Source organism: Musca domestica, unplaced genomic scaffold (assembly GCF_030504385.1).
Source record: "Musca domestica strain aabys unplaced genomic scaffold, Musca_domestica.polishedcontigs.V.1.1 12, whole genome shotgun sequence".
NCBI classification, from domain to species: domain Eukaryota; kingdom Metazoa; phylum Arthropoda; class Insecta; order Diptera; family Muscidae; genus Musca; species Musca domestica.
The window spans coordinates 11,175,872-11,203,697 of NW_026712155.1; the positions used below are offsets into that span (position 1 = coordinate 11,175,872).

Below are 27,826 nucleotides of genomic sequence, written 5' to 3' on the forward strand. Positions count from 1 at the left end.
ACGGCGACAGAGGCTTTCTTGCCCGTTACTTCGAACAAACATGATTACATTCTAAAAAGCCTTTGCACCCTTACTACTATGTTAAAAAAACACTGCTGGCGTTTGCTACAGTTCCCCAGCCTATAATGAACAGTGCTACCTAATTTGAAAGAGTTTATCACGATGCCATTTAAAATTTGTCATTAAGAAGAGGAATACATTGAAAAGAGGAATATTCCTCTCTCCCTATCTTTCTCTCAAAAGCTCTGTTTTCTTTACATCAATATCCCTAATGAAAACTGTTCCAAGCAAACATTGTTTTTTGTTTTTTTCTTCGTTTAGGTAGTATTTACCTCATTTTCCCATAAAGAAATAACAGCTTTCTTTTGGAATGATTAAAAAATGTCTAGTCATATGATTAGCTATTTTGCGCAGTCATAATGATTTGACATAAACTTTGGCCTACATGTTCTTGGACATGGAAAAAAGCAAAAAGAAAAATAAGACAATGCAGGGCTGGCTTACAAATTTACAGCCTGATACCAATTAGTGCTCTAACATGTACAAATCATCGAATGGCATTTATTCAATAAACGTTATTGTTTTATATAAAAAATACGTATTTTTTAAAAAAAAAATGTCAAATTCACCCTTCTCATCTTCAAATCCCTGACTTGTCTTGGCAACGAACCATTCCTAATGAGTATTTCCTCCCCGGCGGAGCCTCTTACCTTTACATTATCTTTACGTGTCGCTTAAATTCTTAATTATTGTGGCTAATATTCCTAGTTGTTACTGCTGTTGTTTTTGTGTGTTGGCTAAGATGGTGGTGTTTTTTCCATTATAGGATAGGTGTTTAATCACCAAACAAGCAACATGTGTGTGGTTGCGTTTTTGCTTTTTTCTAATTTTCTTGACCACTTTAATGACGTTAAAGATTTTTATCGTTAGATGGCTACGACGGCCGAGCGCGGTCATTTTCATGTTTTGTTGCTGCATGTTTGCTCAATTATACAATTTAGCAGCTATTACTACAGAGGGGTTTTTGAAATTACTCAATAATGTTATTTTAATTGTAGCAACAGTTCATTGGACTTTGATGGATAAAAATCTTAATAAAAATAAAACTAATTGTTACAAAAGTGCATAATATTATGTAATTCAGTTTTTTTTTTTAATTACACCAATTTAGAATAGAGACAGAGAGTATATTAAATATCCGAATAACTTGACACTTTTCTCCATATATGAGTCTTACAACAACAATTAATGGAAAAAATTCTACACATTGCCCTTGCTTAAACCTTTTATATCGAAAAATTAAATTAAATCCCAAAACGTCAGTTCGAATTTGATACTAACATTGCTGTTGAGTCAAATCAGCTGTGTTTTGCTACTAATTTTGGCTTTGGTATTCTACTTCGTGTTGTGTGTGTGCCTGTGGGACGCTTTTGTTTTCTTACGTCAGCCCAAAAGACAGTACTATTTAAACAACACAGTTTCCAAACCTACATGAAAACCGTTCCAAGCTATTTTTAAACATAATACGCCCCTTCTTTATACATATTATTCTGCAAATCATTTCCTAATTCTGAGCAGATTCCAAACATTCCCTCCCATGTCGCATTAAACAAATATTGATTGTAATGTTTCGGACTGCGAGCGGCTCATAAATAACATGGCATGCATGAATAGAGCCAAAACCAGTTAAAATGAGGAGGTGCCTGCACAAGAGGCTCAAAATTAAATTAAGTAATTGCTAATTAAATAAGCGGCTGCATCTTCTTTTCTTTCTTTGAAGTTTCTTGATTGGATGCGAGCTATTTATGTGCATATTTTTTATTTCCTAACTGGATCTACATTATTTCGATTTAGCATGCAAAAACGTGTGTATGGCGCTATAGGCAATAAAGTAGCATTTTAACGATTGCTATTGGTGCTACGACATTTATACTGAAACTCTTGACCGTGATATACAGGTTGAGATAAAAAAAAAAACTGCGAAAAAGCAAACGTCATAATTTTTATTATTTTTTTTTTCAAATTTTATTGAATGAAAGCAAAAATTGTCTGTCTGTCTCTCTGTTGAAATCACGATACAGCCCATATTATTCGACGTAGAGCTTCAAAATTTGGCAGAACAATTTGTATTATGTCTAGCGACATTATTCACCGGAATTGTTTTAAATTTGGTATTTGAAGTTTGTAACGGATACTACAGCCTATGACAGAAAATTGTCTGTGCAGGTCCACATCTTTGTATATCCCTCATATAATGGTACCTCCCGATATTCGGTATTTCGATAATTTTAGCGACATTATTCACCGTAATTGTTTCCAATTTGGTATTTGAAGTTCGTAACGGATACTACAGTCAGTGCATGTCCACGTTTTGGTATGCCCCCATAAAATGGTACCTCCCTCCATTCGGTATTTTGATGATTTTAGCGACATGATTCACCGGCTTCATTCGGTATTTTTACTTATTTACTTGTTTTTACCTCACTCCGTACATTTATATTCAAACTCTGGACGGTTATATATTTGATGTACATCATAGTCAACTGGACATGAATGTAAACATGGTGTTAGTTTAGAAAAAAGCTCTTATTTCTTATAACTGTTTAATTTCATAATTAAATTTCTATTTTTAATTATTAAATATTTGTATTTTAATGAAAACGAAATTAATTTATATCTCCTTCTTCTTTTTTCTAGGGTTTTGAGACCTCCAGGTGGTGGCACCAGTGACATTTTCGGAGGTGACTTGCCACAAACTCCACGCAATGTCAAAAATCACATGCAATCAAACATTTTCTCTTGCGAGAAGGATAGCATCAAAAACAACGGTAGGTTTTCTGATTGGAAAAAATATTCAAAGCGAAATATTTTCAATATATTTTACAGCTTTTCAACACATTTTTATGGCTACTTAATACATATTATTAAATACATTTATTATTATATAAAATATTAATGCTTCCTTTATTATATATTCTGTGTTGTAAAATTTATTAAGTAATTATAATAAGGCTTTGATCCAAAAAAAGAAACATAATGCCATATCATAAATATTTATTTTAATGTATATACAAATATTTTGCTTACCTTTCGTTCTACTTTTTTTCATTTTGTATATGTATATTATTTTTTTATTAGTTTTTTTTTTTTTTCTTTTTAACCAACAGAAAAAAAGTGAAAAAGAAACTCATTAAGAATCCTTTGTCTCATTTGTCTTCTTCTTTTTTTCTTTCTTTCCTTCTCTTTTTAATATCGAATATGAATCCATTTCTTCTGTTCTCCTTTTTTGATGGATATCCGTACCTAAAAAAAAAATAAAAAACGTCACACAAAATGTGCAGTACGACAAGGAGCTCACAGATTCTATTTCATCGGTATTGTTGTTGTTGTTATTGTTAGAATAAATTGTCTCTTTTGTGTTTTTTTTTTTTGTTTCTTTGTTATTGTTGTTTGTTAAATTGTTTTAATGCAGTTCCCCGTTTTTTTAATAAAAAAACACAAGTTTAATCCTTAAAGCGACACAATGTTCACTACTTTTTGGCATAGCCTACCTTGTGTTATAATACCACAAAAATTTAATGATTTTGCTGTCGTTTATTTCCGAACCAAATTAAAATCTCTTTTACACACACTCACGCACACCGCAATACTACTCAGCAAAATAATATATTCAGCGCACTAATCAAATGGCAAAAACAACAACACTTTTTTTCTTAGTCTTGATTCAGACTGAGCAATTTATTTTATTTTACAAATTTCAACTTCCAAATTGCTGCTATAAGTAAAAGTGTCTGGTATAGATCAGGACTTAACTGCAATTAAAACAGAAATCTCACATTACCCCCACCGCGCCGCCATCCCACGCCCCTCCTCTAATAACATTAAAAAGCGAAACCGATCAAAGCTTAAATTGTGATTTTGGTGTGAAAATACAACACTGTTGCCTTTTTTTTTTGGCTGAACGCAACATGAAAATACAACACTGTCATCAGCTAACAGATAGTGACACAGGTGTTGTATTTTCACACCAAACTCACGATTTAAGCTTTGATCTGCTTTAACCTTAAGATCTGCAGCTAAAGTAGAAAATACACCCTTTATTTGTATTTTCTTTTTTGCATTTTTGTGTATAACATTATATATAGTTTACACAGATCACACTTACGTAGATTTTCAGTAGATTATTCTAGCGACCCACACCGCCACAAAAGTTAAGCTATTCAAATTTTAAATTAAAAAAATGACATATACAAAAGCAGTATGTTCGGCCGGGCCGAACTTTGAATACCACCCAACATTTGGAAGGAATTTGGAAATTAAAAAAATACGTTGAAAAATATTGTTAAAATAGCAAAAAAAAGTCAGAAAATATAGAGAGTTACGATTAACTTGGGGACTATACGAAGACGAATATTCAAAGAAGAAACTTGAAAAAATTCCGGTAAATAATTTCACAAAATCATAAAAATACCGAATATAGGGAGATATCGTTATATCGGGGGCTATATGAAGACGTGGACCTGCATGGACAATTTTCTGTCATAGGCTGTAGTACCTATTAGGAACTTCAAATACGAAATTTGAAACAATTCCCGTGAATAAAGTCGCTATAATTATTAAAATACCGAATATCGGGAGGTACCATTATATGGGGGCTATACGAAGAGATGGACCTGCACAGACAATCTCCTGTCATAGACTGTAGTATCCATTACGAACTTCAAATACCAAATTTGAAACAATTCCGGTGAACATTGGCCCTAAAATCGTCAAAATACCGAATATCGGGAGGTTCCGTTATATAGGGGCTATACGAAGACTTGGACCTCGATAGGCAATTTTCTGTCATGGGCTGTAATATTCATTACAAACTTCAAATACCAGATTTGAAACATTTCCGGTGAATAATGTCGCTTAAATCACCAAAATACCGAAAATTGGAAGGTACTATTATATGGGGGCTTTACCAAAACATGGACCTACATGACCCATTTTCAATACCAAAAGTCCTGCAGACATAATATACAATTGAGTAAAATGTTATCAACCTACTTCATTTCGATCAGATGTTAATGCATTCCACAGACGGACGGACGTCGCTAAATCGACATAGAATTTTACGCTGATCAAGAATATATATACTTTGTGGTGTCTAAAATGTATATTTCGATGTGTTACAAACGGAATGACAAACTCAATATACCCTCCATGCTATGCTGAAGGGTATAAAAAGGACAATAAAGACTCCTTGAGCTTCAAGCGAGGTTTAATATTATTGGTCAAAATAATCCTAGAGCTTCTATCTGCAATATTGGCGAAGACACTGTGTACCAAAAATCAACGGAATTCAAGGAATCTTAATCTGAAAACTTTCAAAAATGTGGAAAAGAGGGGAACATATCCCCTCTATTTGGCCTGCTTTGCAATGTAAAAATTTCAAAACTCCAATACACGTGTCTACTAGTTTTAGCTTTACTTTCATAATCTGCTGGAAGCGATTTCCCATTTTATGGATGAGAAGACATTATTGACAATTATTAAAAACTGGACAAAGTGAGCTCTTGTGAGTGAGTTTTTGATTTGGTTTGTCAACTGGTCTCTTTGTTCTAGCTTTCATTTTTTATCAATATCTCACTTTTTTAACACAATTCTCCATCAAGAATGAATAAATATTACTACACGATAAGGGATTTTCCCTTGATGATGATATAAAAATACGATATAAGCAGATTCTCGAATGTGTTCTGGAAGGGACCAGTAATCTTGGTAGTCAGATATTTTGTGTGAAGCACAAAGTTTAATGTATGGTTGCATACTTTCAGGCATTTTGTATACTTGAGAAAATTCCCATAATTTATGAGTAGGGGAAAAGTTCTAATGCTTTACACATAGACCAAAGATCTTCATCCTCATTGGACGATGCTTCAAAATTAAGATTTATTTTTTAAAAAATACAAATCAGAAAGATATGAACTTATTTTCCTCACTTCTTTTAACTTTTGACCGACAAAACCCTGGCGTATGGGATTCCTAAAACTAGATGGTTTATAAAACCTAAATAATATAGACATGTTCTATCTGTCGATTTTCTGATATATCTCTGAGAATAAAAGGTGCCCTGTTTCAATACCTGAAAGAATCTACTATTTTTTACAATTTTCTTTGATATAAAGGTAAAATCGGTTATCGTAGCAAAAACTTTTACGTTTTTGCAGTTCAGATTAAGAGAGGAAATTCTTTGTTTCGTAATTTATTAGATACATTATTGGTCTATTCCAGAACTGCAAGAATTTATGATATCGAAAAATTGCAATAATAGTAGATTCTTGCAGGTTCTGGAAGAGAGCTTATTATAGAATTATTTTAAATTTTGTGATGTTCACATGCTTGGACATTTGAAATCTCAATTCGAACCAAAATAAATATTTATTAAATTATTAAATACTGCACAAAACATATATATAACTAGCGATTTCAAATTCAAATTTTGACTAATACCCAAAACACGTTGTTTATTTGTAGTAGTATTAATAGTTAGTTTTAATGGTTTCCATATATTTTTTAATAACTCTTAACATTTTCTTTCAAATAACTTTGTTTTCTTTAAAATTTTCACAAAAATATTCATTACTAATAATATTTTATTTTATTTTTGTTTTCCTTCCCTTCCCCCAAAACATTGACAGGTGATCAACCACGTCGCGCTCAAAAGAATGTTGACTCATATCAACGTCTATTCGGTGAACCAGAGCGCGTTGTCACCCCCGCCAAGAATCACATGAGAAGCAACATTCCATTCGGTGCTAACAATGAAGCCGCTCAAACATTGATCACCAATGGCAATGGTCATCACTACAATAATGGCAAGAGTTCATCGGTATCTTCGGCCTCGTCATCGGTCTCTTCATCAACTGAGAACTTGAAGATGAATGGTTACTCCAAAACAGGTGAGAAGGATATAAATTTATTTTCATTTTCTTGAAATTTTTAAAATTTTCTTTTAAAAGTTCTCATATTCTTGGAGGTGGGTGTGTTTTGTTGTGTCATGCCCAGTTAGCCTTTTCTATTTTTATTGTTATTATTGTTTATGTTATTGATTGGAATTTGTTGTAATTGTAATTTCTTTTAATTGTATAATTGTTGCCTTGTTATTGTTTATTTATTCAATAAATATTGGCCGGAACAAATTTTCCAAGCGTATCATTTTTATTGTGGAAAATTAGTTTTTCAATTGTCGTTTCTTTATAGCATATTTTAAGGTGCTAGCAAAAATGTTTAAACTTCTTTGTTTCAAGAAACTCGCTTTGGAGACCACACCTCTGTCTCTGAAAAGTCCTCTGTTTCTGAAATTCATTTTGAACGTCTTATGACTCGAAAACTTCTTTGACGAGGACTATTAATCGAAAGCACTTTTCGAAGGTCATCTATCTTTGAAAAACTTTCTGATGGTCTCCTCTCCCTGAAATCCCCTTTAATGGCATCCTTCTCTAGAAACCGCCTTTGAAAATCTCCCGTCTCTGGAAGGCCATTTAATAGACCTCTGTCTCTGGAACCCCTTTTTTAAGATCGACTATTACTCGAGAGCCCCTTTGAAGATAATATAATGGCCCCTGTCTTCGAAGATTCGTTTGAAGACATTTGTGTCTCTGGAAACGCTTTTCGAAGGTCTTCATTCTCTGAAAGACATTTTAAAAATCTTCTTTTTCTCGAAAACTCTCCTGAAGATCTCCTGCCATGATAGACGTTTTGTGATAGTCCGTTGTCTTTGAAACACCTTTTGGCTCTTAAAACCTCCTTTGAAGTCTTCTTGTCTCTGAAAGGTCTGTTGATAGTCCTCTGTTTTTGAATACCCAGTAGAATGACTTCTATCTCTCTCAAGAAACCCCTTTTGAAGACCTTTTCCCTCTCTGAAAGACCTTTCGAAGGCCTTCATTCTCTAAACGACATTTAGAAGGTCTTCTGTGCCTCGAAAACTCCTTTGAATGAGGTTTTAATTATCCTCTGTCTCTAAAAATCTTTTTGAAGGTCGACTACTATTCGAGAGCCCCTTTTGGCGGTTTCCTGTCTCTGACAGCCCTTTTGTAGGTCTTTATCTCTAGAAACCCCCATCGAAGACATGCTGTAAGACTTTCGAACGACTTCATTCTCTGAAAGTCATTTGGAAAGACTTCCGTGTTTCGAAAACCCTTTTGAAGACCTCCTGCCTCTGAAGGCCTTTTAATAGTCCTTTGTGCTCGAAAACCCTTTTGAAAGTCGACTCTTACTGGAAAGACCCATTTAAGGTCTCATGTCTCTGAAAACGTTTTGGAAGATATTTTTCTGTAGAAACCCCCCCTTGAAGATCTCCGATCTCTGATAGACTTTTTGAAGGTCTTCATTCTCTGAAAGTCATTTTGAAGATATTCTCAGTCTCGAAAACTCATCCGGAGATCTCCCGTCTCTGAAAGGTCTCTTAATATTCCTATGTTTTTGAAAACCCAATTTGAAGATCTCTTGTGTCTGAAAGAAGGTCTACATTCTCTGAAAGTTCTTTCGAATGTCTTCTAGGTCTCAAAAACTCCATGGAGACCCCTTGTCTCTGAATAATCTTTTGATAGTCATATGTTTTTGAAAACCCAGCTGAATGACTTCTATCTGTGGTAGACCTTTTGCTGGTCTCCTGGTCTCTGAAGACCCCCTTGAAAATCTTTATCCTTTTGAAGACCATATCTTTCTGAACCTTTCGAAGGTCTTTATTTTCTAAAAGACATTTAGGTCTTATGTCTGGAGAGTGCCCTTGAAGACCGATTCCCTGCTTTTGAACGGTCTTTCCAAACCTCCTGTCTCAAAATACATTTTGAAGGTATTCTATCTCTAAAAGACATTTTCAATCTTCTTTTTCTTGCAGGTCTTCTCTCTCTTTCTCTCTTGTAAGCTGTGTGACGACAGTTTTAATGAGGAGACCTCTAAATGCATTTTGAAGGCTTTATTTTCAGTGTCTTGTCTCTAAATAGCTTTTTCTGTCTCCAGAAGACTTTTTAGAATATTCCACCTCTGAAAGGCATATTGGCCCTTAGAAGACCTTTACAACAATTCAGCCCTTCTAGAAAATATTTTGAAATTCCACTCTATCTAATAGACGAATAAAGCAGATACAAATCCCATTTTCTTCGGGGTCTTCTGTGTCTAAAAGAGACAAAACCTTTTCTAAAACACGTTTTGAAGATATTGCCTCTCTAGAAGGCAAATAAAAGGACTACTGCCTTCTGCAATATTTGTCTCTGATAAATGCCATTTTGAGAGAATTTCATCTCTAGAAAACGTTTTGAAGGAGGGTTTCTCCATCTACAAGACTAATATGTCTCTAAAGGATTTTAAAAAGTGTTCCATTTCCTAAAACCTCTCAAAGATCTTCTTTTCCTTGAAGACCTTTTGTTCTATTTTATTTTTATTTATTTATTTATTTTTTTTTATTATTATTATTTTCAAAGTAGTTTTGCCCTTGTATTTTTATTTCCAACACATTTACTATGTTGATTTTAATCAAAAATAATTTTCACTGAAATAAAATTGTGACAAATATTTCAAAATAAGAAAAATTAGCATAAAACAAATATAGCCTATAATCACGCTTCTTCTTCATAAAAATATCAAACTTTCTTTAAAAAAAATCTTTTTTTCTGCACGCTGCAATCTTTTTTGTTTAAACAAAAAATAAAATCTAGTTTATCATCGCAAAATGAGTAGTAAGTAAAAGAAACCAAATACATTTATCCCAATCACAATAAAATCCTAAACCCCAAATCCCCCATCACTTTTTAGAAACGGAAACTGACTATCAATGCCCATCATCATCGCCATCTTCGACGCTTTCGGAGCAATCTCCCCAACATAGAAATCCCGAAGCTTACGAGTCACCGATTCCGAATTGCAATGAACCGAATTCGCAAGAATTTCAAAATGCAACACCACCACCATGTTCCCAAAGTAGTAGCATCGCAACAAACTTGGGCTCTCAATCTCTCGCCAGTCAAACACACACCTCGACGGCTTCTAATTCTGATAATCCAATTTCATTATCGACCAAATTTCAAAATTCTCTATCAAATGATGCAACGCGGAACTATCAACGTGGTAGCATTTCCGAATGTGTTGATATGAGTACAGCCTCAAAAGCAACTGCTGGGTCTCGCAATCCCTTAATAGGTTTGGGTCTATGTGGCGATGGTGTTGGTGGCTGGAAGCCGATCAAGCCAAAGACTCGTAGAGGTGATAATTTCCCTTTTTCTAAGTCTTGTAGACATTCTTAAGGGTCTCTTGTAGACATTTCCAAGTCTTTTAGACATTTCCCAAAGTTGTGAGATTCTTCTAAAGGCCTTGCAGACCTTCCCAAAGGTCTTGTAGACTTTTTCAAAGATCGTGGAGACCTTTCCAAAAATCTTAAATACCTTTTCAAAGTTCATGGAGACCTTTTTAAAGATATTGTAAACTCTCCAAGCGTCGTGTAGACCTTTTTAAAGGTCGTAGAGACCATTCTAAAGGTGGTGGAGACTTTTCTAAAGGTCGTGGAGACTTTTCCAAAGGTCGTGGAGAGCTTTCCAAAGATATTGTAAACTCTCCAGGGTCTTCTAGACCTTTCTAAAAGTCGTGAAGATCTTTGTAAAGGTCGTGGAAACCTTTGTAAATGACGAAGAAACCTTTACAATGGTCGTGGAGACTTTTTCAAAAGTCATGGAGACCTTTACAAAGGTCGTGGAGACTTTTACAAAGATCATGGAGACTTTTCCAAAAGTCGTAGAAGCCTTTCAAAAGGTCGTGGAGACCTTTCTGAAATTCATGGAGACCTTTTTAAAGGTTGTGGCGACCTTTGTACATGTCGTGGACACCTTTTTAAAGGTCGTGTAGACCTTTTTAAATGTATGGAGACCTTTTTAAAGGTCTTGTAGGTCTTTCTAAATGTCTTGTAGACTTTTCCAAAGCTCTTGTAGAACATCCATAAGACTTTCTTTCTCTTATAAATTTCGCCTGTTCTCTGTATGTATTCTCCAGCCCCTTAACACCCTCCATCCCCCCTCCTTTTCACAGAAATTTTTTTTTCCTACGAAACTTGTATTGGAATTCTTTATTAATTTTCATGTTTTTCTTCTCGTTTTTTAGATGGTAATCCCGTCACCGGTGAAGGTTATACCAAGAACAATGATTTCTCAAATCATACACCCAGCTTGAATGGTGCCAATCAAGTCATCAATAAAAATCGTATTCCCCCCGGTGGTTTCTCTTCGGGTCTCTGGTAAATGTGTCTACAGTGTGTCTTGTTTGCGTTATAATCAACTAAATTTAGGATTACAACTCTCCCTCTCTGGTGTCACAATCAAAAAGCAACAAAAAAATTCAAACAACAACTAAAACTCTTTAAAAGCAATCAACGACAAAATGTCAACTAGAATTTTTCTACTAAACGGAATCAGCAGCAGCGAAATTTTTAAAGAGAAACCCCTTTAGAGAACCAACCAAACCGTCGTTTATGGCAACTGGAGAGAGATCAACAACAAGAAGAGAGAAAGAGAACATACAATTTTTAAGAGAAACTCAACAATAATGAAGATAATAACTAAACGAAACCAATTCTGCTGCAAAAAAAAATAGTTTTTTTGAAAACAACAACATCTACAAACAAAAAGCAAAATCCAAAAGTAAACTTTTTAATAATTATAAAGGGAATAATGAATTAACTCTAGGACACAAACCGTCACAAAATGTAATAATCATCCAAAAACAAAAAAAAAAAACAAAACAATTTTAACAACCGAAAAACTATCTGAACATTGATAAAAAGGGAAAGCTTTTATCATCACACTGTAAGCCCGCTGCCTCATACATCATTATCCAGGACCAGGATTACTTCAGGCTCAGCATCTCCCATATACCCCAAAAGAAAGCAACCTTTCGGAAACACAAATATCACAAAATTGTTTTTTATGCAGTTTTTAGCATAAAATTATATAATTTTAAACGAAAATGGACTCAAAACGAAATAATTATCAACCAATATTTTAAAATACAATAACAACTGTTGCTTCAAATACTAATCCATAAGAGCAAGCAAACTAATTAAAAAAAATAAAAACGAAAGGAAAACATTTTGCAAAAGAAACCCAAATCGAAACACTTAAACGAATTTTCTTTGTATTAGCCATTAATAATACAAAGAGAAAACCGAATTTTGCAAAATTGTTTTTTGAAAGAAACTGTTGTAATGACTTCAAATTTAAATTGCTTTCTAAATTCCCAAAACCCCCCTGTTTTATGTTAACATTTTTTTTTGGTTGGATTATTTGTGGCCTTTCTAAATCTTGGTGGCTTTTTTAGATTTTCAAAAAAAAAGAACAAAAAATGTTTGGTTTTTTCTCTCTTAAAAAAAATAATAACAAAAAGACACCAAATCCATCATTTATAAAAACTCATTACAACATTAAAAAAAAACTTATTGTAATTCACTCATCTCACACCACACATACATACATTATTATATTCATTTGAGGAAGAAATATATAATTACATTATATTTTGCTTGTACTTTGAATATCTTTGTTTTTTAAATAACAATCCATCATAAACTTTGTCCCATTACTACAACATACATATATTTTATTATATTTCTTTAATATATATTATAACTATATAATTATAATAATAATGATAATCATCATTTAATCTTAATTATTACTTACTTTTTTTACACGAAAAAAAGGAAATTTTTGTAATGGATTTTTTTTAAGTTAAATTTTAACTCTCCTCCTCCATAATCTTGCTCATGCGTATTTTTTCCAAATTTCAGTTCTAATATCCTTTTTATATTTTTTTTCAAAATATTTTTAACAATAATTGTCTAATCAGTTTTGAAAACTACTAAAATTTTTTAAAGCAAAAAAACAAATTGTTAGGAACAATAATAATTATATATCCAAACATAATAATACCATACACACCACCACCCCCCACTTATCATCATCATAATACAACCCCCAAAAAATGGATGGAAAATTCAACTCTCAATTGTAAAAATTTCAGCAGTAATTTAAAAACAAAATAAAAGTTTAATAAAAAATTTTCTTATATAAAAAATTAAAAAAAAAAAAAAATGTCGAGTTTTATTGTTTTTTGTGGGAGGTAAATATATTTCGAATAAAGTAAGTATACATTTTAGGGTGTGGGTTCGAAAAATATTTTATAACATAAAAATAGAAAAACATAGAATACAACAACAATGAACAAGTAAAACGGCAGTAAGTTCGGCCGGGCCGATCTTTGAATACCCTCCACCATTTGGAACGATTTTGGCAATTCTCAAAAACAATAAAATCCGTTAAAAATTCTGTTAAAATCTTAAAAATATCGAATGCAGCTGTTATATTAGGGTCTATACGACAACGTGGTCATGCATAGGAAACTTTTCTCATAAACCATAACAATATTCAAATTCGAAACTTGAATAAAATGAATAATGTAGCTAAAATCATTAAAATACCGAATATCGGGAGATACCGTTATATTGGGCGAAGACGTGGACCTACACAGACAATTTTCTGTCATAGGCTGTAGTATCCATTACGAACTTCAAATATTTGAAAATTTGAAACAATCCCGGTGAATAATGTCGCTAAAATCATCAAAATACCGAATATCAGGAGGTACCGTTATATGGGGGATATACCAAAACGAGGGCCTACAAGGCCCAAAAGTCCCGAGACATTATATACATTTCAGCAAAATCTTACCAATCTACTTCAATTCGTTCGGAAGCTAGAGTGATTAATACGAGCGGAGAGCGACCATCGGCTGTTATGGCAAAAATACTGAAGGTTGTTGATATTCTGCTATTCGCATCATTTTTCAATGCTCCTTAAAAACGCAAAAAAAAATTAAAAACGCTAAATTGTCCACACTGATCATTCATTTTAAAACCAATAATTCTGGGGTAAATACTAGGCGCCCAGAAATGCAAGGCAGTTAATTTCGTCGCAAATTAAATGCAGTGCTCTGGGAAGTATAGCATAGTTTTAGGATCATCAAAATATGTTTCATACAATTTTGGGCGTATTTACACTAACATTTGTAAAGAAGAGCATATCCATAGGCGCTACTCACTCAAGCGACATTAATCAATTCTAAATAAGCTGGATATGAAATTTTTTAATTTTTTTTATTTTATTGAAATATAAATTAATATACAACAAAATACATTTCATCGTCATTATTGCATTTTAAATATATCAGAATTAAAAATTATACTTTATTACTCTCATCTTCAACGCCGTTCGTTGTAGTAGCCTCTTTTGATTTCTTTTCGGGAGCAATTGGTGATTCCAATTCGATAGTAACTGGACCATCATTTTGTATATGAACCTGCATGTAGGCACCAAATTTTCCATCTGAAATAAGAAAAGAATTAAAAAAAATAATAAGGAAAAGTAATGGAAAAGGCAACGGACAGATGAAGAGACATGAAAACATTTGAGGCGATTTTAGGTAACTATAGAAAATGTCATTCACATATTCAAAATAAATTAGCCAGATTCAGGACCAACAGACCACCAAAATTTGTTATTTAAGAAGTATTTTTCTGAACGGCACACAAGGTCGATTTTTGGGAAATAATTTTAAGAGGACCAATGGAGCTATAAAAGTGGAATTTATAAGTAATTTTTCAATGACCAATGGCGATACCAACGTGTATTATTTGATTTTTTTGAAGGAACCAACTTTTCATAAAGTCCATTAATCTGGATTCTTAAAAGTATTTGTTGGAGTGTTTTTGGATCACAAACATAGTTTTTAGGAAAATTTGTTCGATTTTATTGAATGAAAGCAAAAATGTCGGAAATAGCATCAGATTTTAGAAAAATTTTAGTTGGAATGTCCAAGGTTTGCGGCCAAAATGTTTACGTGCCTAAGGCTTTAATACACCCTCCAGAATATTTTCGCGATATCATTCGGCATTTATTCTGATGCCACGAGTGATGTCGATTAATACGAGCGGAGAGCGACCATCGGCTGTTATGGCTGCCCAAACCATCACCATGGCCGGCGCTTGAGTTCTGGTGGCCAACCGAAGGTGCACATTTTCAGCTGTCCTCTTTAGCAAATAAACATTATAATTTTGTTTGTTTACAAACTGCTGGACAACGGAGAAAACCAAATTCAGCAGTTCGACACTTTCGGCCAAGCAAAGCAACTCTTTAGCCCTTTTGAGTGTATTTTCTTTCTGTTTCGGTGTGGTGTATGTTCTTGCACTTTTTGAAATTCCATGGCTTTACCCCGAGCTCATTTTTCAATATTTGCCGAATGGAACATTGCGATATGTTTAGCTCATGAGTCATTTTTCGGCCACAGCGACGCGGGTTTCGATCAAGTCGCTTCTTGACTTTTCGAACCATTTCTGCTGATGTTGCTGTTTTCTTCCTTGACGTCGGGCTACGCTACCAGTACTAGTATCACGGTAACGAGCGATGGTACGAGACACAAAAAGGTGACCAATTCAAACAAATCTAATCTTATTCTAAAATTTGATGCTATTCCGACATTTTTGATTTCATTCAATAAAATTAAAAAAAAATGTAAAAATTTGAAAGCAGTTGAGTGTGCAAAATATGTTCAATTAAGCTGATTAACAATACGTTTATGTCGAGTAATTATCTTATAAAGTATACACAAAATATACCAACATACCTTTTATTTTCGTCGCATCATATGACTTGCCCAATCGTTCCAAAAACGTTTGATACAACTGCTGAGCCTTATCCCCTTGCATGGCCATATGGAAATCTGGTTTATTGCCTTTCAGTCGATGGTACAGGGTGAACTGTGAAACACACAATATTTCCAATTTTTCATCCTGGACACTTTTTTGCCAACGCTTACCGCTGGTGTCTTCGAACAAACGTAACGAGAGCAATTTACGAGACCTGCAAAAAATCGAAAATTATTAAGAGCATGGCAACCTCAAATCAACGAAGTAGGTACTTACAGATATTCAACATCCTTTTCAGTGTCGCTGTGGGTGATGCCAACCAATACACAAAGACCTCTACCAATCGAACTAATCAGCTTATCATTTACTGCAAATTCGTGGGGGCACTTTAAAGTTTAGTATTAATTAAAAAATGTAACGAAGTCATCTATGGCAAATATTCTATTTTAAGAGACCGGTATGATTTAGTATTTTCATTTCCAAGGAGAAAACAAATTGAAATCAGAAAACAAAAAAAGTACTATTAGCGAAATTATTCACCGGAATTGCGTAAAATTATTTATCCTGCACCACGTCTCGTCTTCGTATAGCTCCCATATAAAGGATTTCATTTAAGCGGTATTTTTTGACAGATTTTTGGAATATTTCAAGTTCTTTCCGAGTGGTGTGGGGTATAACAAGTTCAGCCCGCCTGCTTTTTTACTTGTTTTACTACAAATTGACAAATAGTCTTTGGGGCTCTGATTACATATGTTCTAATAACTCTTGAGATATGGATATGGGCCACGGAATTTTGTCAGGTCATCAGGTTAAACCACGTCGTTCATGTCTGGCAAACGCATGGATATCAGAACAGATCCGGTCCCTTAAAATAGTTTCGTTCTGCCCATCTCACCTGTAACTTTCGCCGAGGTAACGCGTTGCACGATTGCTTTCATGTTTTCCTTGAAGAAATTTCCTTACTGAGTCTTCTTCTTTTCGATGGCACATTTAAATACAAAGTGAACGATTAGCATAAATTGAGACTGTTACATGGTACAATGATATCAAGGTAGGGCTATGATACCATATGATTTAAATTTTTTTATATTCTTGGCTTAATATGTCATCTTTATTTGTTTAGGTATTTGTTTTATTTTCAATAACAAAAAAATTATTCAGAAAATATTCAATTTCGGGTGTTTTCAAAATGTTTATTTCAACGTATGCATCGACAAAATCTAGAGTTTTTGTAGCGAAATAATCCTTAAGAGATATATAGTACACGATTTTGAAAAGAAACGTTGACCTTTCATTCAGTTATCGCGTTTTTCAATTATTTATTCGAAATAAATGCAACAAGTTGTTTGATTTTTTAATGTTTTGATACTAATTCTGACATTACAAGCCAAACAGGTAGACCTCTATACTTGCATTTTTTTCAAAGTTGACCTACCTTCTCTTCATTGTACCATGGACTGTTAGAACTATTGTTGTCTCTCCTGACTCTCCTCACCGAAAATGCCTACAAGCTACTTCGTTAGACCTTACTTACACCAATCGGAGGTTGTTATGATATGCAAATTTTTTTACCAATTTTTAGACATTTGAATAATTATTCATTTTAAAATTTCAATTCCAAATTTTGTTTGACAGTTCACTGTCCCAGCAGCTGTGCCGATGCGTCTACCTATATTCTCCTACCATGGTTGTTGCAAAACAGAACGAATGTGCGCGTGGGTAACAAAAATGAAAGACGTCCCCATATGAAGGCCAAATAGGTATTTGATAATAAAAAATAAACAGAAAGCAAAATCCCGGGCCCCGGGGTACTCTGTTGTTTACGAATGAGACATGAGGAAAACTGAACACATTCACTGAAAGAGTGCGGAACTAGCTACAAATTAAATTTGAACCAATGTAAACTAGCCACATGTCTTACGTTCATCTAAATGAACTATAAAACTAGTTCCTTTTGCTGAACTGTGTCGTTTACAGATATCATTTAGGCCGTTCTTACATTATGACAACAAAACAGTTTACAATTACAATTCAAAGCATATTTTTAGGCAACACATAAAGAGAAAATGTTTTTTGTTCCTCCAAATATTAAATATTTAAAAATGATTAAAATACGTCGAAAATATATATATTTTCAGAGTAAAATATTGATATAATGATGCTTATATGATAATAATTGAGCAAATTATACCAACTTGATTACAAATAATGGCTGAATGAACATAATATAATAAAATGTTTACATGAAAATTCAGCGAACTTGATAATAAACAATTGCTGAATGAACTTAAATGTTTTTGTCAGTACATATTGCACCTTATAATCAATTTCAATTATCAACAACACTTAATTTCAAAAGGGGACGCGTGGTGCGACTGACCTTCAGTGCAGTTAATAGCAAAAAAAAAAAAAATTATGTACTTCTAACACCTATTTTCAATATTTATCAATATGAGAACAGCAACGGTTATATATGTACTCTTGAAATTGGCATGAATATCTACTGGAATTTAGCAATAAATATAAAACCTTATCATTTGCCCCCAACTGGCTGACCATTATCATCATACAATAATCATAACCGATAATCGGCAAATGCCAATTTTTTTTTTTTTCTAAACATTCTTATATTAGCAACAGATTAAACAATAAAAAAATGTTGGTAATAACCGAAAATATCACTATATTATAGTTTTGTATACATTTATACTAAATTATCGATTTAAAAAAAATAAAACCAGTCTTAAGCGGCAACAATAGCCTCCTTGCAATCTGGTGGAATGCCATCAAAGGGACCGCCACCTTCGCCACCGCCACCAGACACAATACCTCCAATTATTTTCAAGAGATCGCCCAGAGAGTATTGACCTATTATGCTGTTAATTTTCTGTAAAAGTTACAAAAATATGTATCATATACATCAATTTATAAAATATAACCGAAAATTAAAGCCCTTCAAAAAAAAATAGCCGTTAGTAAACACATATCTCACTTACATTTTCCACAAATTTAACAGCTCCCTTTTCTTGTGCTTCCACCCACACATCGTTTAATAACTCTATGCCCAATTCATTAATTACGGCATGCAAGAACTCATTGATTCTTGGCTCTTCAACAACATCTTCAATGTTTAAGTAAAGACCACCGAGACTGATCTGCAAAACAAATACATTTTTATGTTTTACATAAGGAATGAATTGAATTTTTATATTTCATTTATGCTTACCTCAATTGTTAAACTGCGAATACGAACACTGCTGAGACCAATATTGAAAATCCAGGAAACAGCTAGTCTTCCATTTTCAACATAACCACTTTAATTCAAAAAAGAAAAAAAAAACGGAAGTGTGAGAAAGGAAATTTAAAGTTTTAGCAAGTAAAAAAGCTGTAAGTTCGACCGGGCTGAATTTTGAATATCCTCCATAATTTGGAACGAATTTGGCAATACTCGAAAACAATAAAATCCGTTAAAAATTCGGTTAAAGTCTTAAAAATACCGAATGTAGTTGTTATATTAGGGTCTATACGACGACATGGACCTGCATAGGTAACATTTGTCATAAGCCAGTACAATATTCAAAAATTAAAAAAAAATCGGTAAAAAATCACCAAAATACCGAATATCGGGAGATACCGTTATATGGGGGCAATACGAAGACGTGGACCTGCACAGCACAATTTCCTGTCTTAGGCTGTAGTATCCATTACGAACGTTAAATACCAAATTTAAAACAATTCCGATGAATAATGTCGCTAAAATAAATTAAAATACCGAATATCTTGAGCTACCGTTATATCGGGGCTATACGAATACGTGGACCTGCACAGACAATTTCTCTCTTAGGCTGTTGTATCCTCTCTCTTAGTATCGTTATTTGGGGGCTATACTAAAACGTGGACCTATATGACCCATTTTCAATACCAAAAGTCCTGCAGACATAATATACATTTGAGTACAATTTTATCAACCTACTTCATTTCGTTCGGACGCTAGAGTGATTTTCACAGACGGATAGACGGACGGACATCACTAAATCGACATAGAATTTTATGCTGATCAAGAATATATATACTTTGTGGGGTCTAAAATGTATATTTCGAGGAGTTGCAAACGGAGTGACAAACTCAATACCCTCCAAACTATGGTGTAGGGCATAATAATTTTCAACTTACTCAGCATTGCCATCGCCATTCAAATTGACAACACGGGCAATGGATCCCTTAGCGGTGTACAAAGACTTAAGCACCACTTTGGGTAGTACTATTTCAAATCTTGAGCGTCTAGTGGGTATGGTGGTTATTGTCAACGAGGGCACCTCAAAATCGGACAGGCCAGTTAAGGCAAAATCTGTTACAGAAGTTGAGAAACTGAAACGAAACGAAAACATTAACTTATTATTACGGACATATCTTCACGAATACCTACTCCACAAAATATTTATTATCAATCTCGGTTTCAACATGGCCAATTGTGAGTGGATCCAAGGCTGGTAAACCAAATTTTGGTATGGGATGGCACATACGCATTTTTAATTCTTCCAAAAATTCCATAATTGAATCCTCCATAATGCCATACGTCGGGGGAATGGTTGTTGCAAAAATGGCTAATATAGCCAAAAGGGTAAAAGTCTGCGACTTCATATTGCAAGGCTGGAAAAGTAAAGGATATGCCTGTCCAACTGACTGACTTCGTTCTGCATTAACCCACACTAGTAGACTATTAATCCGCAACTAAATGTGTACACTTAAATGTTTACCTTTTTGTTAAATGGTCGTAATCTATAGATATACATGTTATTTTTATTCCGGTCAGATTAAATTCAACAAGGTGGCGAATTATCGCAATAAACTAAATTGGACTAACAATGTTGTTGTTGTTTTTAGTTTCTTTTTGGCAAAAAGTAATAAATTTATAATGCCCTTGTATTGGGAATATTTAAAGGTAAATGAAAATGTTTAGAGTACAAACCATGAGGGGTACAAAATGAGTTCTTATCAACCGGTATCTACTTTTATAACTTACAATAAGCTACTGCTTTTTATACCCTCCACCATAGTATGAAGGGTATATTATATTAAGTTTGTCATTCCGTTTGTAACACCTCGAAATATATATTTTAGACCCCATTCATGATCAGCAAAAAATTCTATGTCGATTTAATGATGTCCGTCCGTCTGTGGAAATCACTTTAGCTTCCGAACGAAATGAATTAGATTGATAAAATTCTACTCAAATGTATATTATGTTTGCAGGACTTTTGGTATTGAAAATGGGCCATGTAGGTCCACGTTTTGATATAGCCCCCATATAACGGTACCTCCCGATATTCGGTATTTTGATAATTTTAGCGACATTATTCACCGGGATTGTTTCAAATTTGGTATTTAAAGTTTAAAATGGATGCTACAGCCTATGACAGGAAATTGTCTGTGCAGGTCCACGTCTTCGTAGAGCCCCCATATAATGCTACCTCCCGATATTCGGTATTTTTATGATTTTAGCTACATTATTTACCGGAATTCTTTTAAATTTGGTATTTGAAATTCGTAATGGATACTACAGCCTATGACAGAAAATTGTATGTGCAGGTCCACGTCTTCGTATAGCCCCGTATAACGGTATCTCTCGATATTCGGTACCTTGTTGATTTTAGCGACTCTATTCACCGGAATTGTTTCAAACTTGGTATTTGGTGTTCGTAATGGATTCTACAGCCTATGTGCAGGTCCAAGTCTTCGTATAGCCCCCATATAACCGTACCTCCCGATATTCGGTATTCTGATGATTTTAGCTACATTATTCACCGATTTTTTTTAAGTTTTGGATTTGAATATTGTAATGGCTTATGACAAATGTTACCTATGCTGGTCCATGTCGTCGTATAGACCCTAATATAACGGCTACATTCGGTTGTTTTAAGATTTTAACATAATTTTTAACGGTTTTTATTGTTATTGAAAATGACCAAATTCGTTCCAAATGGTGGAGGGCATTCAAAGTTCGGCCCGGCCGAACTTACACCTTTTATACTTGTTCTGTTTAATTTGTTTTTAACAAAATTTCAGCAGTATTATCTATCTCAACAGTTTGTAACTATTATCTTACATTTCCAATACAAAAAATTGTTTATTTGTTTTGTTTTAAATTACAATAAATAAAATTGATTGGTTAAAGCGTATTATCTTTTGTAATTCTTTTTTATTGGCTTTTTCTTAACACACTAACAACAGCTTATCGAAAAACAAAATTAACTTTCACGGGGAACATCTCTCAAGTGCTCGGGTATTTCTTGTATTTCGGTTTTTGTGGCATTCAATGCTACACCTTCGGGCAAATTACGTTCAATATACTCCAAGAATGTGTCCAATGTTGATCCGGTTAACTTGTGGAAGTTCATGTAACGGAAATATGTTCGAATTTCATATTGAACACGATGTTTTTTATAAATATGCACCGATTTCAAAAGAGTCATGCGTTCTTTGTGAGCCTTCCGCGGTGACCAGCTGTAAACAATAAATGGGGGAATAGGTGGTATTAATGGAAGCACAAAAATGTTTTAAGAATAATTTTCGCATAATTGAAGTCTATGACAAGTTAAATAGTATGAGTCGGTTTTGCTAATAGATGTATAAACCCAGCCTTGAGTTGTAATTATTGAAAGCGATGATCCTTTATTGGGGGGAGGTTCCGAAGCAGTTGGCCAATTCGTATTCGATTGTGGATGATTTGAAGAGAGTTATATGCTTTTTTCGCTTTCTTTGAGCGTTTTGTTTTTCAAAATCTTGAACACTATGTGGGGGAGGTACCAGAAGCAATGGTCCAATCTCTATCATCTTTTTAACAGATCTTGTGTTTATGGAAATATTGAGATGTGGAAAGTGTTTTAATTTCGTGTTTTATAAGCTTCAAGAATATTGAAAATTTTGACCCTTTGTGGGGGAAGTACCAGAAGGAGTGGACCAATATGTCCCATCTTCACACAAGACCTTGGGTTAATAAAAATATTATGATGTGTGTAATTTGAAGAGAACCGGATGGTTATTTCGGCTTTTATGATCGCTTTGGTAATTCAAATGTTGACCCTTTGTGGGGGAGGTACTAGAAGGAATGGTCCGATCTCTATTATCTTATTAACAGATCTTGTGTTGATGAAAATATTCAGATGTGCCAAGTCTGAATGGAATCGGATATTAACTTCGTGTTTTATGAGCTTCACGAATATTCAAAATGTTGACCCTTTGTGGACATCGCTGGATCGACTCCGAATGTCCTGAAACTGATTTGGCGCAGAGAGCCTGAGTCTAGAACCGTTATTTCGATGAGGCATGTTTTGGCCGTATCAAGTGATATATACCCTCTCTAGCCATATGGCTGAGGGTATAAAAAAGACTTCACACGAGGTCGCCCTGCTGTTTATAGCTATATCCAATGAATTTGAATGACTCATTTTGTAGTAATCAAGTCAGTAAAACTCGGGCGTGTAGCCCAACATTAGCGTCAAATGTTCGGGCACGTCCCAAGTGTAATGTATTTCCATTGTTAGGCGAAAAGCGCTTTCCGCCAAGTTACCAAGTTCATCCCTCAAATAACCACTCACTTACCATTTGCCCACTTCAATATCCAAATGATTTGCAGCGGTTGTTGCAAACCATGAATAGCTCTTCAAGACGGCAGGATCAATACCTCTTAACTCAATTTCTAATTTACTGTAAAGCTTATCCCTTTCTTCGGGCAATGCAGGAGGTAAATTATTTGAAGCATCTTGGCTTGTGGTTGCAGCCACTGTCGATGCCTCTGTGGCGAGACAGCGTATGCCAGCTGCGGGAACGCGCGAATATAAGAGATTTCGCACAATCTACAATAAAATATTAAATTACTAAGACATATTTTATTAATGAAGTATTAAAATTACAAACCGACGATATCATTTTTTTTCTCTTGAGTAATTGACGCGAAATTGGAGGTTATGCAAGATTTGACACAATAACAAAAAACAGCTGTTTCGATAATATAATAAAATCGACCTATAGAAAGAAAGAGCAAAAAATTTTTTCTCTGCCGCATTGCCAACTCACTTTCGATCACTGCTTTATCGATTGCGGCATGATTTTGACAAGAGAGACATGTTTTGTTTACTATCCATTTCCCAATTGGACAGACTTCCACACGTGCGTCTTGCATTTAAATTGTTTATAAAGTATTTTACTCAATTTTAGTATTTAAAAAAATGGAGCATGAAGGTAAATATGTGCAAAAAATATAAATGGAATACAAATTTTAAATTTGCTGCTTTTCGCAGATATGCCATCATTGGAATCAGAGGCCGTTAAAAATGGTGCAATTGAAGATGATTCAGATTTTACGGATGACGACGACTCCGAAGAAGAATCAATGGATGATGCTGAACCCACCACATGCCTATTCTGTACGGAAGTTTTAAAATCTGTTGATTTGGCCCTGGAACACATCACCAAGCAACATGGCATAAATTTTAGTCAAATGAAGACTAAATTCAATATGGATCAGTATTCATTTTTAAAACTAATAAATTACATACGTCAAGAGGAGGGTGTAACCGTTGAAAAACTCAATTCAGCCACCGAAGCTTTTTGGAATGATGAAAAGTATCTAAAACCCAAAGATTATGAGCCATGGCTGACCTATGGTAAGTGCTTTGAAGTTATTTTGTTATTGCAATTAATAGGCATTTTTAACTACAGATTACGAAGCCCTGCCATCAGAGGGAGCACCTAGCTGTACCAAAGAAAAGGATGTAAATTTATTGGTGCACTCTTTGCAAGAGCAAATTAAAATACAACAAGATCAATTGGAACAGGCTGCCAAAGATATGGCTACTCTTCGACAGGGCTTTCATCGACTCTTAGAAAAAGATAATAGTACCAAGGATCCAAAAGTACGATGTGTTTCTTCCGTACCGGTTAAGGCTGATGAAAGTTATTTTGACAGTTATGCCCATTTTGGTATACATCATGAAATGCTTTCGGTAAGTAACAGATTAGGATTTTTATTTTCTTCAATTTAAAAATTACTCCAAAAACCTCTAGGATACCGTGAGAACCTCCAGCTATCGTGATGCCCTAATGAAGAATAAGGACTATGTTAAGGGAAAACTTGTGCTCGATGTTGGGTGTGGCACGTCAGTCCTGTCGATATTCGCCTCCCAAGCTGGAGCCGAGAAGGTTGTGGGCATTGACAATTCAAGCATCATATACAATGCCATGGATATTGTTAAGTAGGATTCTGTTATCTTAAAAGAGTGCAGTTTTTACATAGATTTTTTGATATATCTTTTTAGGAAAAACAATATAGAAAACGTCACCCTGGTTAAAGGCCGCTTGGAAGAAACAAATTTGCCCATTGAGAAATTTGACATAATTGTTTCAGAGTGGATGGGCTACTTTCTCCTTTTCGAGGGAATGTTGGATAGCGTTATTTACGCCCGAGATAACCACTTAAAGGAAAATGGCATACTTTTACCAAATCGCTGCACAATGTCAATTGTTGGCTATGGCAATGATGCATTGTTCAAACAGCATGTTACATTTTGGAATGATGTCTACGGGTTGGACATGTCCACAATGAGAAAAGAGGTTATGCATGAACCTCTTATTGATGTTGTTGATCCAAAGCACATACTAACGGAATCGAATTGTATTGCCGATTTGAATTTAATGACTGTCAATCTAAATTATTCTAATTTTGATTATAATTTTGAACTCAAATGTGTTAAGGACGGAAGTATATCCTCTTTGGTGGGATATTTTGATAATTACTTCGAGTTGCCCGAACCGGTGATGTTTAGTACTTCGCCCAACTCAACCCCAACACATTGGAAGCAAGTGGTTTTCTTTATAGAACAACCACAAGCGGTCAAGGAGGGTGATGTAATTCGTGGTACAATAAAATGTAAGCGCAGTCTGAAGGCTGCAAGGTCACTGGACATTAGTATAGATATATTTAATAAGAAATATACATACTATCTCGACTAAGTTAAATAAAGTTGTGTATACACAAATAATAGGAGCTTTTTATTTTTACCCAATATACCCAGAAAATTTAAAAAAACAAAAATTTAAAGATTAAAATAATTTATTGTGTGTAAATTTGCTGCTGCATAGACATTTCAATACAAAAAATACTCTACAAATCGAGTTTATAACCACATGCTTTCGCCAGAGCGATTTTCAAAATAGCTCGTTATCGCCAGAGTGAAATTATACGGCTCCTCCTTCCAATTCAGAGGCTGGTATTTCTGGCTCTTCATCATTGTAAACATTCTCAGCCATTTGCCAAACTTGCATAATATTATCTTCGGATACAGAACATATGATCCATGGCTCATTGGGATTCCATGAAAAATCTGATATCTTTGCCGTATGACCACCATGTATGAACAACAGCTCGGGGGGACCATCCTCTGCGTCTTCAGCACTTTGTTCTTCACCGATTTTGGAGAGATCCCAGACATGCAGACGACGATCAGTTCCCGATGAAGCCAAGATAGTTTCATTATGGGGCGACCATTGTACTTGGAAAATTTCATCTTTATGAGATTCAAAGGAATGTAATTTCAATTTTAGATTGCGGAGATCCCATAAAGCAACAGTTTTATCAGCCGAGCCAGTCGCCAATATAAATTCAGAATATGGATTGAAGCTAAGACAATTAACTTCAGCGGTATGGGCATCAACGGTGTGCGATGGCTTTGATGTATTGTTGTTGCGTGTATCCCAAATCATAAGTTTTTGGTCGTCAGCAACTGAACCGAACAACGATTCGTGCAACAAATGCCAAGCCACATCCTCAACGACGGCGGTGTGACCAGTAAATATATTCTTGGCATCAATGACACGATGTTCTTTTGGCGTTGCATTGATGTCCCACAAGCAGATGGTATGATCATCAGAAGCCGACAAAAGATAACCATTCAAGTTGGGATTCCAGGACAAACCATAGCCTTCTTTCTGATGGCCTCTTAGACGCAAATCAGGCTGGCATTCACCTGAGGGTTCTGGCTTACTTGGATGTTTCGTGTAATCGAATACCAAAACATCACTTGAGGGTGTTTTGGTGGCAATAACGCAAGCGTTTTGCGGCATATATCTGGCTCTGTTCACCTCACCTTCATGATTGATTTTAATTTCAATTTCTATCTTTCCACATACTGAACCAAACCCGCCAAATTCACCCTTTTCATTGTCATAGTGTGAGCCATCAAACTGAGCATCTTCACTGGGCAGCTGCACACTTGCTATTAACAAATGATTTTGTTCATCCGACGTATGCGTACCCAAAATGAGACGATGAACTGAATAATCTTTTCCCTCCTGTTTGGTCACATCAGGTAACCATTGTGCTGTCAACGACGGCCATTCCAGAGCATGAGTCATTACCAAATCGTAAAGGAATGGTGTATTCTTCTTCCAAATCTTATACTCCTCATTGATGACGCGCTCTTCGACAGCATCATCGAACGATTCCGCTATTTATCAATTGTAATATAAATATTTTGCAACAAATAGAAAAAAATAACACACTTTTTATCTTACCATTGTCGCTACGATCCACCATTATTCAAAACCTTCGCAAAACAAGAAAAATGCAGCAACAAATTATTTACAGGATGATGAAGCCAAGCAACAAACAAGGGCTCCCGCCAAAACAATGCTTCTTCGCAGGCAGGCAAGTATACACAATCGCAGCTACCGACAAACTTCACAAACTGTCTCGACTATTTTTTAAAAGTACAACACAGGGAAAATCGAAACGATTAAAACTAGTTAATGATATAAAATGTTTAAATAATATTCAACAAAACGTTTGCTCCACACTACGATAATATTCGTTCTGTTTGAAGTGTGCAATAAAATAAATAACTTTACCGGAAAAATGTGCAAAATAATTGCGATGTATGGTTGGCAAACAATCGATGGCCAAATCGATAGTATCGATGGTTTGTATTGAAGAAATTTGGTGTTTCGATTGATTGCTGTTTCTATCGATATTATCGGACTAAATGCCAGTACTGGCCAGTACTAAACAACAAGGGAAATATGCTTGGATATCATAAAGGA

The 27,826-nt window shown here is 34.6% G+C and overlaps 6 protein-coding genes across 11 annotated transcripts in view; 2 read left to right on the forward strand and 4 right to left on the reverse strand.

The window, feature by feature from the left end:
- The window catches only part of LOC101891172 (microtubule-associated protein Jupiter), a 77,726-nt gene extending 64,941 nt beyond the window's left edge, over positions 1–12,785 (forward strand). Inside the window, exons 3-8 of one of the 5 annotated variants that reach the window (XM_059118209.1) lie at positions 2,698–2,828; positions 3,342–3,374; positions 6,687–6,947; positions 9,705–9,725; positions 9,802–10,248; positions 11,137–12,785. In XM_059118209.1, the coding sequence (XP_058974192.1) occupies positions 2,698–2,828; positions 3,342–3,374; positions 6,687–6,947; positions 9,705–9,725; positions 9,802–10,248; positions 11,137–11,273 (1,030 nt within the window). In that variant the 3' untranslated portion in view covers positions 11,274–12,785. The remainder of the gene's footprint in view (positions 1–2,697; positions 2,829–3,341; positions 3,375–6,686; positions 6,948–9,704; positions 9,726–9,801; positions 10,249–11,136) is intronic. The other 4 variants (XM_059118210.1, XM_059118212.1, XM_059118211.1 and 1 more) reach the window with 4 other exon arrangements.
- A 1,383-nt stretch (positions 12,786–14,168) lies between these two features.
- On the reverse strand, positions 14,169–16,760 carry LOC101890998 (D-aminoacyl-tRNA deacylase). Its single transcript, XM_005180712.4, has 4 exons — positions 16,626–16,760; positions 16,007–16,097; positions 15,709–15,944; positions 14,169–14,411 (listed from the first exon to the last, which is right to left on the reverse strand). Exons 1-4 carry the CDS (start codon positions 16,666–16,668, stop codon positions 14,266–14,268), a joined length of 516 nt encoding a protein of 171 aa, XP_005180769.1. The 5' UTR covers positions 16,669–16,760; the 3' UTR covers positions 14,169–14,265.
- A 1,627-nt stretch (positions 16,761–18,387) lies between these two features.
- LOC101890822 (uncharacterized) lies at positions 18,388–20,482 on the reverse strand. The gene is made up of 5 exons (XM_005180711.4): positions 20,157–20,482; positions 19,904–20,098; positions 18,957–19,044; positions 18,727–18,885; positions 18,388–18,617 (listed from the first exon to the last, which is right to left on the reverse strand). Exons 1-5 carry the CDS (start codon positions 20,369–20,371, stop codon positions 18,474–18,476), a joined length of 801 nt encoding a protein of 266 aa, XP_005180768.1. The 5' UTR covers positions 20,372–20,482; the 3' UTR covers positions 18,388–18,473.
- Positions 20,483–21,909: 1,427 nt separating this feature from the next.
- On the reverse strand, positions 21,910–23,764 carry LOC101890647 (small ribosomal subunit protein uS10m). The gene is made up of 3 exons (XM_005180710.4): positions 23,648–23,764; positions 23,333–23,586; positions 21,910–22,234 (listed from the first exon to the last, which is right to left on the reverse strand). The coding sequence occupies exons 1-3, from the start codon at positions 23,657–23,659 to the stop codon at positions 21,979–21,981; spliced, it is 522 nt and encodes a 173-aa protein (XP_005180767.1). The 5' UTR covers positions 23,660–23,764; the 3' UTR covers positions 21,910–21,978.
- A 66-nt stretch (positions 23,765–23,830) lies between these two features.
- Positions 23,831–25,770, forward strand: LOC101893415 (protein arginine N-methyltransferase 1). Its single transcript, XM_005180727.4, has 5 exons — positions 23,831–23,971; positions 24,031–24,396; positions 24,452–24,735; positions 24,797–24,984; positions 25,048–25,770. Exons 1-5 carry the CDS (start codon positions 23,959–23,961, stop codon positions 25,739–25,741), a joined length of 1,545 nt encoding a protein of 514 aa, XP_005180784.1. The 5' UTR covers positions 23,831–23,958; the 3' UTR covers positions 25,742–25,770.
- Positions 25,771–25,823: 53 nt separating this feature from the next.
- LOC101890363 (chromatin assembly factor 1 p55 subunit) lies at positions 25,824–27,773 on the reverse strand. Of its 2 annotated transcripts, none has more exons than XM_005180709.4 (3): positions 27,635–27,773; positions 27,302–27,483; positions 25,824–27,234 (listed from the first exon to the last, which is right to left on the reverse strand). In XM_005180709.4, exons 2-3 carry the CDS (start codon positions 27,321–27,323, stop codon positions 25,967–25,969), a joined length of 1,290 nt encoding a protein of 429 aa, XP_005180766.1. In that variant the 5' UTR covers positions 27,324–27,483; positions 27,635–27,773; the 3' UTR covers positions 25,824–25,966. The 2 variants fall into 2 exon arrangements, with proteins under 2 accessions (XP_005180766.1, XP_058974196.1); XM_059118213.1 differs by having other exon boundaries at positions 27,290–27,483.
- Between the last annotated feature and the right edge of the window lie 53 nt (positions 27,774–27,826).

Bases quoted from the DNA above. Each gene is read 5' to 3' on its own strand.
- LOC101890822 (XM_005180711.4), bottom strand. From the start codon at position 20,371: ATGAAGTCGCAGACTTTTACCCTTTTGGCTATATTAGCCATTTTTGCA. The intron at 19,045-19,903 runs GTAAGTTGAAAA...TTTGAATTAAAG, and splicing joins AATGGCGATGGCAATGCTGA to TGGTTATGTTGAAAATGGAA. The intron at 18,618-18,726 runs GTAAGTGAGATA...TAACTTTTACAG, and splicing joins CTGTTAAATTTGTGGAAAAT to AAAATTAACAGCATAATAGG.
- LOC101893415 (XM_005180727.4), top strand. The intron at 24,397-24,451 runs GTAAGTGCTTTG...TTTTAACTACAG, and splicing joins TGAGCCATGGCTGACCTATG to ATTACGAAGCCCTGCCATCA. The intron at 24,736-24,796 runs GTAAGTAACAGA...AAAAACCTCTAG, and splicing joins TACATCATGAAATGCTTTCG to GATACCGTGAGAACCTCCAG.
- LOC101890363 (XM_059118213.1), bottom strand. From the start codon at position 27,323: ATGGTGGATCGTAGCGACAATGGTAAGATAAAAA. The intron at 27,235-27,289 runs GTGTGTTATTTT...ATTGATAAATAG, and splicing joins CGACAATGGTAAGATAAAAA to CGGAATCGTTCGATGATGCT.
- LOC101890647 (XM_005180710.4), bottom strand. The intron at 22,235-23,332 runs GTAAGTGAGTGG...TATTGTTTACAG, and splicing joins GATATTGAAGTGGGCAAATG to CTGGTCACCGCGGAAGGCTC.
- LOC101890998 (XM_005180712.4), bottom strand. From the start codon at position 16,668: ATGAAAGCAATCGTGCAACGCGTTACCTCGGCGAAAGTTACAG. The intron at 15,945-16,006 runs GTAAGTACCTAC...GATTTTTTGCAG, and splicing joins GAAAAGGATGTTGAATATCT to GTCTCGTAAATTGCTCTCGT. The intron at 14,412-15,708 runs GTATGTTGGTAT...TTCTTATTTCAG, and splicing joins TGATGCGACGAAAATAAAAG to ATGGAAAATTTGGTGCCTAC.